This window comes from Salvelinus namaycush, unplaced genomic scaffold (assembly GCF_016432855.1).
Source record: "Salvelinus namaycush isolate Seneca unplaced genomic scaffold, SaNama_1.0 Scaffold87, whole genome shotgun sequence".
Classification (NCBI taxonomy): Eukaryota; Metazoa; Chordata; class Actinopteri; order Salmoniformes; family Salmonidae; genus Salvelinus; species Salvelinus namaycush.
Window position 1 is genome coordinate 307,691 of NW_024061608.1, and position 14,002 is coordinate 321,692.

At 44.0% G+C, this 14,002-nt stretch overlaps 1 protein-coding gene across 1 annotated transcript; it reads left to right on the top strand.

Moving 5' to 3' along the window:
• The first annotated feature begins 3,858 nt into the window (after positions 1 to 3,858).
• LOC120043104 (serine/threonine-protein phosphatase 6 regulatory ankyrin repeat subunit A-like) lies at positions 3,859 to 13,380 on the top strand. The gene is made up of 5 exons (XM_038987826.1): positions 3,859 to 3,910; positions 4,452 to 4,629; positions 5,617 to 5,704; positions 5,926 to 6,043; positions 13,294 to 13,380. Exons 1-5 carry the CDS (start codon positions 3,860 to 3,862, stop codon positions 13,378 to 13,380), a joined length of 522 nt encoding a protein of 173 aa, XP_038843754.1. The 5' UTR covers position 3,859.
• The last annotated feature ends 622 nt before the right edge of the window (positions 13,381 to 14,002 follow it).

Genomic DNA, 14,002 nt, shown 5'->3' on the forward strand with positions numbered 1-14,002 from the left:
AGAGGTAGCGCCGTCAGACGGGCCAGTGGCAGCTTCAGAGGTAGCGCCGTCAGACGGGCCAGTGGCAGCTTCAGAGGTAGCGCCGTCAGACGGGCCAGTGGCAGCTTCAGAGGTAGCGCCGTCAGACGGGCCAGTGGCAGCTTCAGAGGTAGCGCCGTCAGACGGGCCAGTGGCAGCTTCAGAGGTAGCGCCGTCAGACGGGCCAGTGGCAGCTTCAGAGGTAGCGCCGTCAGACGGGCCAGTGGCAGCTTCAGAGGTAGCGCCGTCAGACGGGCCAGTGGCAGCTTCAGAGGTAGCGCCGTCAGACGGCCCAGTGGCAGCTTCAGAGGTAGCGTCGTCAGACGGCCCAGTGGCAGCTTCAGAGGTAGCGTCGTCAGACGGCCCAGTGGCAGCTTCAGAGGTAGCGTCGTCAGACGGCCCAGTGGCAGCTTCAGAGGTAGCGTCCGTCAGACGGGCCCAGTGGCAGCTTCAGAGGTAGCGTCGTCAGACGGCCAGTGGCAGCTTCAGAGGTAGCGTCGTCAGACGGCCCAGTGGCAGCTTCAGAGGTAGCGTCGTCAGACGGCCCAGTGGCAGCTTCAGAGGTAGCGTCGTCAGACGGCCCAGTGGCAGCTTCAGAGGTAGCGTCGTCAGACGGCCCAGTGGCAGCTTCAGAGGTAGCGTCGTCAGACGGCCCAGTGGCAGCTTCAGAGGTAGCGTCGTCAGACGGCCCAGTGGCAGCGTCAGAGGTAGCGTCGTCAGACGGCCCAGTGGCAGCGTCTTCAGAGGTAGCGTCATCAGACGGCCCAGTGGCAGCGTCTTCAGAGGTAGCGTCGTCAGACGGCCCAGTGGCAGCGTCTTCAGAGGTAGCGTCGTCAGACGGCCCAGTGGCAGCGTCTTCAGAGGTAGCGTCGTCAGACGGCCCAGTGGCAGCGTCTTCAGAGTACAGGGCATCATTTGCCATAGAGCTACCATGGTTTGGAGAAGCTTGGGAATCTACTTCATTAGTCTCGAAATACTCTAGAGAGAAAACATAAAGGAACAGTTGGGTATTCTACAGCAACACAGCTGTTCTACACGGTCTAGGCCAAATTGCCATTCGAATGTTGAGCAACATGAACCCAACACAGATTTAAAAGTATATGTTTCAGGCCGTACCTTCTCTGTCTTGTTTAGCGTCAGACCCTATGGATCGGAGCAAGGCCAGGGCATGCACAATGGAGACGTCATTTGATGACAGCTCTGAAAAACGTAGGTTAAGGTACACAAGCAAAATGACCAAATCAAAGGGTTTGACAACATTATTTAGACAACTAAGTTACTCTATGGTGTTGAATGAGTGTCAAACACAGCAGCACCATAGACACAGTACAAAGCTAGAAGGGTTGTGGAAAGAAACACTTACCTCCAAGTCTCCTCTGCAGAGAGACTTGCTCTTGCTTCTGGGACTTTCCAACAGGGTAACAAGAAACTGAGGAGAAAGTGTTGACAGAAGTTGAGTTGACACAAAAGAGCTACATATATTAATAATAGCAGATGACCAATGCGGAACAAACAGACAGTCAAATTTTAATCTCCAACTGATAAAGTTCAGCATATTTCCCAAACAAATCCCTTCAATCCAAATAAAACATTAGTGAACCAACCTTTCACAACCCCCACAGTCAACACAAAGAGCAGCAATTCTCTCACACCTCCCATGATCATGAGAATAGTCTGTGTTATCAACAGGTAATGTCTCCCCATGGCCTGTATGAGGCTTATATAGGCCACTAATGACCGTTTACCTGACAAACATGACTTAACGATCAATTAACATGCTTGATTGAGGTGTTACATTCAGATAGAAATAGACCATGTAGAACGTATGTTGATTCTTTGGTGGGCAGGCAATCTTTTCTACTCCATATATTGCATTTATATCTGTAATGTTTAACCCTAATGGTCTCAGATCAGCAGTAGAAAGAAGTAGGCCTAATTATTTTAGGTGTAATATTCAAAGATATTAAGGGGAAATAAACACTGTACCCAAATCCACTTTTTACAATGCTCCTGGGAAATGGGTAGGCCTCCACCATATAGTCCTCACAGTTTTACAGCTGTGTTATATTCCTTTATTTACATAGATCACATACATAAATATATATGTTAGCTGTAGGTAGCTTTGGGATAAAATTCCCATATTGTATTGATACTAACATAAATCATAATATATCATATTTTCCTCATTTGCTCTGTAGGAGGTTCGTCATATGAAGGACATTCAAGTGGATGTGACCCCTAACCTGCAATAGGGGCTCAGTGGGGTGACAGACATCCTGTAACGGATCTCCAAGCTAGTGTCTGAGGACCTGGAGGAGGCTGTGTCTACAGCTGTGGTTCAGGACAAGCATGGTAACCTACCCTAACCTCACTGTATGAAGGATTTTATTGTTATGGATAGTCATCTCCAATCTGTTCAAATATCACTGTTGTTGATAACACACATTACCAAAATTATTCACACTTGTCTTCCTATTTCCACATAATCTGTCATGGTTCCCTACCTTAACAGGGCATAAAACCAACCTCTCTTTATTGCTACTGCTAATACACCCAAATCCAACAGCTTTCGAGTATCTTATTGCTTTTCTTCTAACCCTGAATGGCAACTTTTTATCCTAGTACACAAGCATGTCACTTTATCCATCCACACCCACTCTACTGCCGCATGGCCACTGCGGCTGAGACTTGCACCCTCTCGTTACAGGTATAGCAGGTAACCAACCCCACCCGGGTCTTACCCCCTAGGTACCCGTCTGCTCGGGCTTACCTTCCGGGACTCACCCTATTCTTATAGTACTAGCAGGAACCAACCTACTTGGGATTTACCCCTTAGGAGTTACCCTCTACAGGTATCAACCTGTTCGGGTTTACCTTCTGGTACCGCAAAGCTATGACCGGTCGTAATACAATGAGACTACTGAATAAGCTCAGGCTTTCTAGGTCCGTACCCTATAATTGGTTCAGCCTACAACTCTCATCTCCTCAAGATGTCAGAATTAGTGATAACAGGTGTAGGAACTGTGCCTACCTTGTTTCTGTTTCACTGATTCAGAATCTCTAGTTCGACTGCAAATCGTGGTGAACCCTGCTCGCAGCGCCAACTGTTAGGTTCTAATTCTCAGAGTAAAAACTCGACGGACACTATGAAAGCTTAAACCAAGTTTATTCTTCCCAGAGGGTCAAGACAGCTGCATTAGACAAAAAACATATTCACACAAGCACTGATATTTAATCCTTTCTCCTATGTTGAGTCTCCTCCTACACCTCTAAACAGCCAATGCATCTCTGTTGCTAGACAGAACCTTAGTGATATCTGTTCTTCCTCACTTCATCTGACCTGACCTGCTACCCCAAGGTGCTCACTCCTCCCCAACTCAAGGCTGTCATGGTGATTGGTACCAGACTGTGTCTCTTCTCATCCCAGAGGATCCCACCCATAGGATGCCTGATGGCTAACAATAACATATCCTGACATAATGTAAACGTTATACATTAAGCTCTCTCCCTCAGTGACATGAATTAGTATATTTCATATTCTCAGAACCCAACAGTATGTTTTAAGGTGTGGCTGCATGTTTGTCGTGGACGCATCATTACTCTTGATGTTCTTTTTCCAGATTGCAAGTGAAACACCTTTAGATGTAAGTGCCAGTTGGTAACTTTCTCACACTTGCTTGTTTAAGGTATGGATGCAACACCCCAGTATGTCTGCAGGGGCTGGTCACTGAGATTTACCATGTTTCACATGCTACTAGACTAACCTTCCAGGTAAATATGTTACAAGTCTGAACTGGCCGTCCTTGTCTTTCCTCAACTAATTGAAACCTCAGGGACAGACATGCTAAACGACTTTGATGTCAGAGCTCCCATCAGCCCTCTACACCTCGCTGTGAGTAAAGCCTACCTGCTCCTGTAGTGGTCTCCATATGACAAATGGCACCCTATTCCCTATTTAGTACACTACTTTTGACCAGATCCTTATAGGCCCTGATCAAAAGTAGTTAACTACATAGGGAATAGGGTGCTATCTGGGATGCAGGCATGGTGTTGATTTTCCACAGGAAGTTGACTGTCCAGACAGACTCACACACCAAATTCCTATCTATTCCTGATTAGTGTGAAATACATGCATATTCTACAGAGTGATGATGGTTTCCTTATTTTGCCATTTGAGTTAATCAACCTCAGAGGAGAAGTAGAGTGTTTGTTTCTCAATCCCACGCTTGGCAGGGACCTCAGATGTTGATGCTGGGCGGGAGCAAAAATGGGCTCCCGATTGAAAGACTCTGGTCTACTTTAGAGGTCTAGCACTGTATTTCTGTTCAGGCGTACCACTGGTCTACTATAGGACATTGATTATATTAAGAGTGTATATCTATTCAGGCGTACCACTGGACTTTGCTTGAGACTGTGTTTGTGTTTCTATTCAGGCGTACCACGGCCACCACCATGCTATGGAGGTCCTGGTTCAGTCTCTGCTGGATCTAGACGTGAGGTACCTGTCTGCCTTAAAAAGCCATGTGGAGTGTGTTGACGTCCTCATCAACCAGGGAGCCTCCATCCTGGTTAAAGACTTCACCCTGAAGAGGACCCCCATTCACGCTGCAGGTACACATAGGATATCACATAGAGCTTCTGTAATTAAAAAGTTTTCCTGACCAAGATGGCCATTTGTTTGGTCATGTTGCTAGGACGACAATGTCCACTCTAGGGATGTTACATGGTATAGTGTGAACATGCCCACTAGACACTGATCTAAGGTCATTTTTTGTCATGTTCTCCACTAATGATTGAGGATCTAGGGAGGGTAAGCTGATCCTAGATCAGTGCACAGGGGAGACTTCTATCCAGAGCCAGGTACACCGCTAGCAGGTGACAGGCTTCGATGGCCTCAGCCCCAAAATTCTTTATTATCTGCTGTGTTAACATCATGAGGATGTCATCTACCAACACCACTGTTCTACAAATCTGTCTGTTCATGTGAAGGTTATAGTCGTCCAGCAATCTGCTCATATCCTCTCTGTTTATCCTCCTCTAGCTACCAACGGTCAATCATCTGACATTCTTATGTCCTCTCTGTTTATCCTCCTCCAGCTACCAACGGTCAGTCATCTGACATTCTTATATCCTCTCTGTTTATCCTCCTCTAGCTACCAACGGTCAATCATCTCACATTCTTATATCCTCTCTGTTTATCCTCCTCCAGCTACCAACGGTCAATCATCTGACATTCTTATATCCTCTCTGTTTATCCTCTAGCTACCAATGGTCAATCATCTGACATTCTTATATCCTCTCTGTTTATCCTCCTCTAGCTACTGAAGGTCAATCATCTGACATTCTTATATCCTCTCTTTTTATCTTCCTCTAGCTACCAACGGTCAATCATCTGACATTCTTATATCCTCTCTGTTTATCCTCCTCTAGCTACTGAAGGTCAATCATCTGACATTCTTATATCCTCTCTGTTTATCCTCCTCTAGCTACTGAAGGTCAATCATCTGACATTCTTATATCCTCTCTGTTTATCCTCCTCCAGCTACCAACGGTCAAACATCTCACATTCTTATATCCTCTCTGTTTATCTTCCTCTAGCAACCAACGGTCATTCGGAGTGTTTGCGTTTGCTGATTGGAAATGCTGACCTCCAGAGTGCAGTGGACGTTCAAGACGGGAATAGACAGTAAGTCATTTGGGTTTTGGATACAATTCCTGAAATAAAGAGATTTTGACACTAGGGATGCATCCCAAATGGCAACCTATACCTTACGTGGTGCACTACTTTAAACCAAAGCCCTGTGGGCTCAGGTCAAAAGTAGTGTACGATATAGGGAATAGGTTGCCATTTGGGACTCAGCCTGGTTATTACCAGTTTGTAATATGACCTGTTGTCTTGTGTATCAGAACCCCTCTGATGCTGTCGGTGCTGAGCGGACACACAGACTGTGTGTACTCACTGCTCAACAAGGGAGCCAGCGTAGAAGCCAAAGACAAATGGCACAGAACAGCTCTACACAGAAGGGTAGTGAGGAGAGCTGGATGTACACGCTCACACACAGAAAGAGAGGGGGAGGCTTGTTCTGATCTAGGGATGGGGCCATTGAACTACTAGGGATGGCTTTGGTGTGGCATCTAGCATGGAATATAAATTATGCCCAAATATATCTATTATGATTCCTTATTATTTAATTGATTATGAATTATTCAAATCCATTCATGTCTCCCCTCCCTTCCTCCTAGGCGGCCACAAACAAATACACTCATTAACATAGCGTGTCTTAAATCACCACAGCCAGCTTCGGGAGGGCACGAACCGAGACAGTCCGCACAGGAGCCTTAAGAGTCCCTCAGACTGAGAGAGAGAGAAAAGGAGGGAGGGAGAGGGGGAGGCACAACAGGCTGGCTGGCCCACACTCATCCTCTCGTACCACCAGGTGTCCTTCCAGCAGATACTGGACTTCAGAGGAACTGCTGCTTCTATACCCCATCTTTACCTTTACCCACAAAGGTCCTAAACGGTAGAAAGTGTCCGGCCAACAGACAGACACACACCTTATGATGGCAATAACCTGTAGTCCAAGGGGATTTTAGCACCTCACTGAGAGCAAAACAGACAGGGACCAATAGATGTGGAAGAAGCATTTTTCATGAGAGTGATTGTCTTGTTTATCCGCACACAAAGACAGTCAGAACGCACCTAGCCTCTTGTCTGTAATCCATGTGGGAGGAGGGGAAATCATACATTTTTTATGAACAAACATTTTAATAAAATCATTCATGTCTTAAGCTCTGTGGGAATCAACAAATCGTAGTACTTGCTCTCATGAGTAATTGTAAAGATGTGATGATCCCAAATGGAACCCTATTCCCTATACTGAATAGTACACTACTGTTGAACAGGGCCCATAGGGTTCTAGTCAAAAGCAGTGCACTCTAAAGGAAATAGGGTGCCATTTGGGATGCTGGTTTTGCATACCGGTATGTGAGCAACAGGACTTTTTGATGGGACATATTACATTTGTGTTATTAAACCTACCTGTCCTTTGGTCTCTAGAAAGTATTTTAGAAAGTAAATGATTAATTCATGTGTTCTTTCTTGTGATATTTATGTCATCATTTTATGCCTTCGTTAGTTACTAAGGGGTGGTTAGGAGAGTAGGGGCAGCTGTATGAGCGAAAACAATGATGCACACTAAGTACTACAACGTTTGTGAAAAGCACTGATACTATCCCGAGGCATGTGAGGTGGAAAACATGTCTCCCTTGGAGAGGAGAAACACTGTAAACCAATGGTAGGACAGCAGCAATTAGATTTTCTTCTGTTGGAAAATAAATATCTATATTATTTGTCTTTGGTCTTATAATCAATGTTTTTTAACAGGTTTAGCTTGCTTTAACTTCTTCAAAAAATGAAACCACTCAATCCTTGTATGTGATTGCATGTTCAAATCCCCGTTTTTGTCTCTTTTTGAAAATCATTTTAACTGGAAATATGTGCAATACATTTGCTATGTTCACCAAATCAGCAACAAGAGGTTCACAGGTTTGTTCGTGTCATTTTCATTCTTTTAAACGGATGAAACTAGCACGTACATATGAAATAGTGACTGAATTCGAAACGCCCATGAATTCTTTCAGTATCTGAAGTTGGCTGTATATTTTATGAGTAATACATGTTATTTAATGATGAACTCTGGGTTATCGGTGTGGGTTATGTATTCTATTTTATTTTGCATTGCGTCCACAACATTACATTTTTAAAGGCAATAGTAGCCTACATTTGTTTACAACTCGCAGGATTTCCATGCGTGAATTTACAACCGCACAGAGCGTTGCATCAGCACGAAATTGGAAGTGCGTCAAATCTGTACAGCATTGTTACGTCATCACTGATAAACGTTGAAACTGATGAGAAACCGCGGGAGCAGTTCAGTGATTCTCGCTAGTGCTGGAGGAGCGTGCATTTTGGCAAGGAAATGTACTGATTTTGCAAGGACATGGAGAATAAAGAGTTCAAGGTAGGCATGTTATTTAAGCAATAAGGCCCAAGGGGTTGTGGTATATGGTCAATATACCACGGCTAGGGCTGTTCTTACGCACGACGCAACCCGAAGTGCTAGGACACAGCCCTTAGCCATGTGGTTGGTATATTGGCCATATATCACGAATCCCCGAGGTGCCTTATTGCTATTTATTATAACTGGTTACCAACATAATTAGAGCAGTAAAAAATACATGTTTTGTCATACCCATGGTATACAGTCTGATATACCATGGCTTTCAGCCAATCAGCATTCAGGTTTCGATCCACCCAGTTTATAATTATTTTTAAATCCCCATTTATATTAATGACTGTGGATTAAATATTGTTAAATAAATAAAATTATGTGCTATTCATTCTGTAATATCAAACTACAAAGTCTATGGCCGGGGAGTCATGAGAGTTGGCTAAAGGTACAGTAGAATCTGTTGTGGGTCAAAGGTTGTTATGACACCACCTTCACATTTCCGTCCTAAATGGCACCCTTGTTCCCTATGTAGGCTAGTGCACTACTTTTGAATAAGATCCATACACTGGTTGGCTGACGTCACGAAAAACATGTGTGCTCATCAATGGCCGGAATGCGTGTATCTTGTTATGACTCTAAACCTCAGCTAGCAAGTGCTCATTATGCAAATGTATTTGTTTGCAATTAACATTTAGAGACTAAATATAGTTTACATGTTGTCAACGTTCTAAGCGAACCCTGTCTATTTACCCTGTCTATTTTACCCACAGTTACTTGCCAGTGTTGTTGCTAAACAACCAACCCGTCTATATAGCCCCACAGTGGAGGTGTCATAATACCCATAAAACCTAGCGGTCAAACAGGGAGGGAAATGGTTCCAATCGTTTTTCCACATAAAATAAGGGCTGTGTTTAATGTGGGTTTACAGTGGTGTGACATTTTTATAACCATGTAAAGCTCTCATGGACAAGGTGACTTTTAGCAATACATTTGGCTCTATTTACTCTCAGATTCGAAATTTCTAATTAGCATCAAAGTAGACATGCAAAACTACAAATCCCTGCAAGCTCCTAAACGTCATTTCTAGCTGACACCTTTGCTAACAGGTATTGTGTCAATTTAAAACTTGCACTAAACAGTTCACAGAATTGTCAATTTAAAGAAATGTTGCCAATTTATTAATTACTACATTTAGCTAACATTAGATAGTTAGTCAAGAGATTCTTACCTTTGCCTCGATCAGCATGATCATCATCAAAGGGGGCGGTGTTGCAATCTACTGCAAAGATTGCCTGCAGAGTTCTGTTTTACTATCCAGGTCTGTTCCCAAACAATTTGAACTTCTACTTTTAAAAATCCACCTCTCAAAAAACAAGTCTCTCACCGTTGCCGCCTGCTATAGACCACCCTCTGCCCCCAGCTGTGCTCTGGATACCATATGTGAACTGATTGCCCCCCATCTATCTTCAGAGCTCGTGCTGCTAGGCGACCTAAATTGGAACATGCTTAACACCCCAGCCATCCTACAATCTAAGCTTGATGCCCTCAATCTCACACAAATTATCAATGAACCTACCAGGTACCACCCCAATTCCGTAAACACGGGTACCCTCATAGATATCATCCTAACCAACTTGCCCTCCAAATACACCTCTGCTGTTTTCAACCAAGATCTCAGCGATCACTGCCTCATTGCCTGCATCCGTAATGGGTCAGCGGTCAAACGACCTCCACTCATCACTGTCAAACGCTCCCTGAAACACTTCAGCGAGCAGGCCTTTCTAATCGACCTGGCCGAGGTATCCTGGAAGGATATTGATCTCATCCCGTCAGTAGAGGATGCCTGGTTATTTTTTTTAAATGCCTTCCTCACCATCTTGAATAAGCATGCCCCATTCAAGAAATTTAGAACCAGGAACAGATATAGCCCTTGGTTCTCTCCAGACCTGACTGCCCTTAACCAACAGAAAAACATCCTATGGCGTTCTGCATTAGCATCGAACAGCCCCCGTGATATGCAACTTTTCAGGGAAGCTAGAAACCAATATACACAGGCAGTTAGAAAAGCCAAGGCTAGCTTTTTCAAGCAGAAATTTGCTTCCTGCAACACAAACTCAAAAAAGTTCTGGGACACTGTAAAGTCCATGGAGAATAAGAACACCTCCTCCCAGCTTCCAACTGCACTGAAGATAGGAAACACTGTCACCACCGACAAATCCACTATAATTGAGAATTTCAATAAGCATTTTTCTACGGCTGGCCATGCTTTCCACCTGGCTACCCCTACCCCGGTCAACAGCACTGCCCTCCCCTCTGCTACTCGCCCACGCCTTCCCCATTTCTCTTTCTCCCAAATACAGTCAGCTGATGTTCTGAAAGAGCTGCAAAATCTAGACCCTTACAAATCAGCCGATAATCTGGACCCTTTCTTTCTAAAACTATCTGCTGAAATTGTTGCCACCCCTATTACTAGCCTTTTCAACCTCTCTTTCGTGTCGTCTGAGATTCCCAAAGATTGGAAAGCAGCTGCAGTTATCCCCCTCTTCAAAGGGGGGGACACTCTTGACCCAAACAGCTACAGACCTATATCTATCCTACCCTGCCTTTCTAAGGTCTTCGAAAGCCAAGTCAACAAACAGATTACCGACCATTTCGAATCCCACCATACCTTCTCCGCTATGCAATCTGGTTTCAGAGCTGGTCATGGGTGCACCTCAGCCACGCTCAAGGTCATAAACGATATCTTAACCGCCATCGATAGGAAACAATACTGTGCAGCCGTATTCATTGACCTGGCCAAGGCTTTTGACTCTGTCAATCACCACATCCTCATCGGCAGACTCGACAGCCTTGGTTTCTCTAATGATTGCCTCGCCTGGTTCACCAACTACTTCTCTGATCGAGTTCAGTGTGTCAAATCGGAGGGTCTGTTGTCCGGACCTCTGGCAGTCTCTATGGGGGTGCCACAGGGTTCAATTCTTGGACCGACTCTCTTCTCTGTATACATCAATGATGTCGCTCTTGCTGCTGGTGAGTCTCTGATCCACCTCTACGCAGACGACACTATTCTGTATACTTCTGGCCCTTCTTTTGACACTGTGTTAACAACCCTCCAGGCGAGCTTCAATGCCATACAACTCTCCTTCCGTGGCCTCCAATTGCTCTTAAATACAAGTAAAACTAAATGCATGCTCTTCAACCGATCGCTGCCTGCACCTGCCCGCCTGTCCAACATCACTACTCTGGACGGCTCTGACTTAGAATATGTGGACAACTACAAATACCTAGGTGTCTGGTTAGACTGTAAACTCTCCTTCCAGACTCACATCAAACATCTCCAATCCAAAGTTAAATCTAGAATTGGCTTCCTATTCCGCAACAAAGCATCCTTCACTCATGCTGCCAAACATACCCTTGTAAAACTGACCATCCTACCAATCCTCGACATCGGTGATGTCATTTACAAAATAGCCTCCAAAACCCTACTCAATAAATTGGATGCAGTCTATCACAGTGCCATCCGTTTTGTCACCAAAGCCCCATATACTACCCACCACTGCGACCTGTACACTCTCGTTGGCTGGCCCTCGCTTCATACTCGTCGCCAAACCCACTGGCTCCAGGTCATCTACAAAACCCTGCTAGGTAAAGTCCCCCCTTATCTCAGCTCGCTGGTCACCATAGCAGCACCTACCTGTAGCACGCGCTCCAGCAGGTATATCTCTCTGGTCACCCCCAAAACCAATTCTTCCTTTGGCCGCCTCTCCTTCCAGTTCTCTGCTGCCAATGACTGGAACGAACTACAAAAATCTCTGAAACTGGAAACACTTATCTCCCTCACTAGCTTTAAGCACCAGCTGTCAGAGCAGCTCATAGATTACTGCACCTGTACATAGCCCATCTATAATTTAGCCCATACAACTACCTCTTTACCTACTGTATTTATTTATTTATTTTGCTCCTTTGCACCCCATTATTTCTATCTCTACTTTGCACTTTCTTCCACTGCAAACCAACCATTCCAGTGTTTTTTTACTTGCTATATTGTATTTACTTCGCCACCATGGCCTTTTTTAATATTTTTATTTATACATATATTTTGTTTGCCTTCACCTCCCTTATCTCACCTCACTTGCTCACATTGTATATAGACTTATTTTTCACTGTATTATTGACTGTATGTTTGTTTTACTCCATGTGTAACTATGTGTTGTTGTATGTGTCGAACTGCTTTGCTTTATCTTGGCCAGGTCGCAATTGTAAATGAGAACGTGTTCTCAATTTGCCTACCTGGTTAAATAAAGGTGAAATAAAATAAATAAAAATGGCATTTGAAATTCTTTATGATAGCCACATTAGCAGCTAATTAGCATTTCATTTTGGGGGGGTAAATACAGGTGAATATATTGATAAAAGTCACCTTGTCCTAGAGAGATTTACACAGTTATCAAAATGGTAAGCCTACCTGAAACACAGCCCTTATTTTAAGTGTTTCTAAAATCCACTATGGGAAAAATGTATGGTGGAAAAACGATTGGAACCATTTCCCTGTTTGACTACTAGGTTTTATGGGGATTTTGACTCATTACTGTGGCACTCTATAGGGCTCCGGCCAAAAGAAGTGCACTATATTGGAAATAGGGTGCTATTTCGGACACAAGCATAGATATGATGCATTATGATGTGACCGTAGAAATAGAATCACTAGAAAGGATAGAGCCTCTGACCATGGCAATTTGACTGGTAAACTGAACTGTACACCTGACATGATGTTCTGGTGATTCTATTTCTATGCATATGATGCATTATGATGTGACAATGAGTGTTGGGTTAATGGTGCTTTCAAGGCAAGTGATCTTGGTCAAATCATGACTTCCATGGTCTTTAGGTCGGAAAGTTGGAGCTCTAAAAAGATGCCAGAGTTTCCGACTTTATTTAATTACATTTTTAGTCATTTTTTTGTGATATCCAATTGGTAGTTACGATCTAGTCTCATCGCTGCAACTTCCCAACGGGCTCGGGAGAGGTAAAGGTCGAGTCAGGAGTCCTCCGAAACATGACACGCCAAGCCGCGCTGCTTCTGACTTGGAAATCCAAGTTGGATGACTGTTGAAAACGATTTTTCCCTGTCGGAGTTAGTTTTTTCCCCCCGGTTGTCTTGAACGCACTGAAGTCGGAAGTCAGAGAGTTCCCAGTTGTTTTCAACACGGCTAAAGGCGACACAGTAGGTGACATCCAAACATGACTTTGTCCTGTCTTTCAGGAGTCAGAGGTCAGTGGGAATGACCTCACCCTCATAGACCTGGATGACCCCATCAATGACGGTGATGTTATGAAGGAAGACAGGTAAGTGATTTACATGGAGAGGTAGGCCCAGAGCCATGTATTTAGAGAGATGGGACATCTATCTGCATTATGTTGCATTTACATCAATATGTATACATTATATGACACAGTATAATCAAAGATATCCATATGAGAGCTGGCTCCCCATGTGTAATATTGACATTTTAAACAATAATATGTAACTGAACATCTATTTTATAATTGACTTATTGGGTAAATGAAAGGCTCAAAGGCGCTAACATGGAGTCCTTTCTAAAAGTTTGCCAAATTCTCTAAATACTGTATATACCTCTGGATAGGCCGAGTCATCTCAGAGTATTGGAACCATATAATTCGAGTGAATTCTATTCTAATTCTAGAATGATTCATTCTAATTCTATAATTGGAACACATCCTCACACTCACATTATAGCACATTATAGTGACCTTAGAGAGATTCCTTTTTCTGTATCTAGATCTGATAAAGATCACAGAGAGGTTGAGAGACAGACCACGTTGGAAGAGGCTGTTCTAGAGACAGATATCCAAACTCTGTCACTAGAGGCTGAAGGAGAGATTGAGATGCAGGAGGCTGATCTGAAGACAGATGGCACGTCTCAGTCACAGAAGGTTGAAGGAGAGATTGA

Bases quoted from the DNA above. Each gene is read 5' to 3' on its own strand.
- LOC120043104 (XM_038987826.1), top strand. From the start codon at position 3,860: ATGCTAAACGACTTTGATGTCAGAGCTCCCATCAGCCCTCTACACCTC. The intron at 3,911-4,451 runs GTGAGTAAAGCC...GTTTCTATTCAG, and splicing joins TCAGCCCTCTACACCTCGCT to GCGTACCACGGCCACCACCA. The intron at 6,044-13,293 runs GTAGTGAGGAGA...CCTGTCTTTCAG, and splicing joins GAACAGCTCTACACAGAAGG to GAGTCAGAGGTCAGTGGGAA.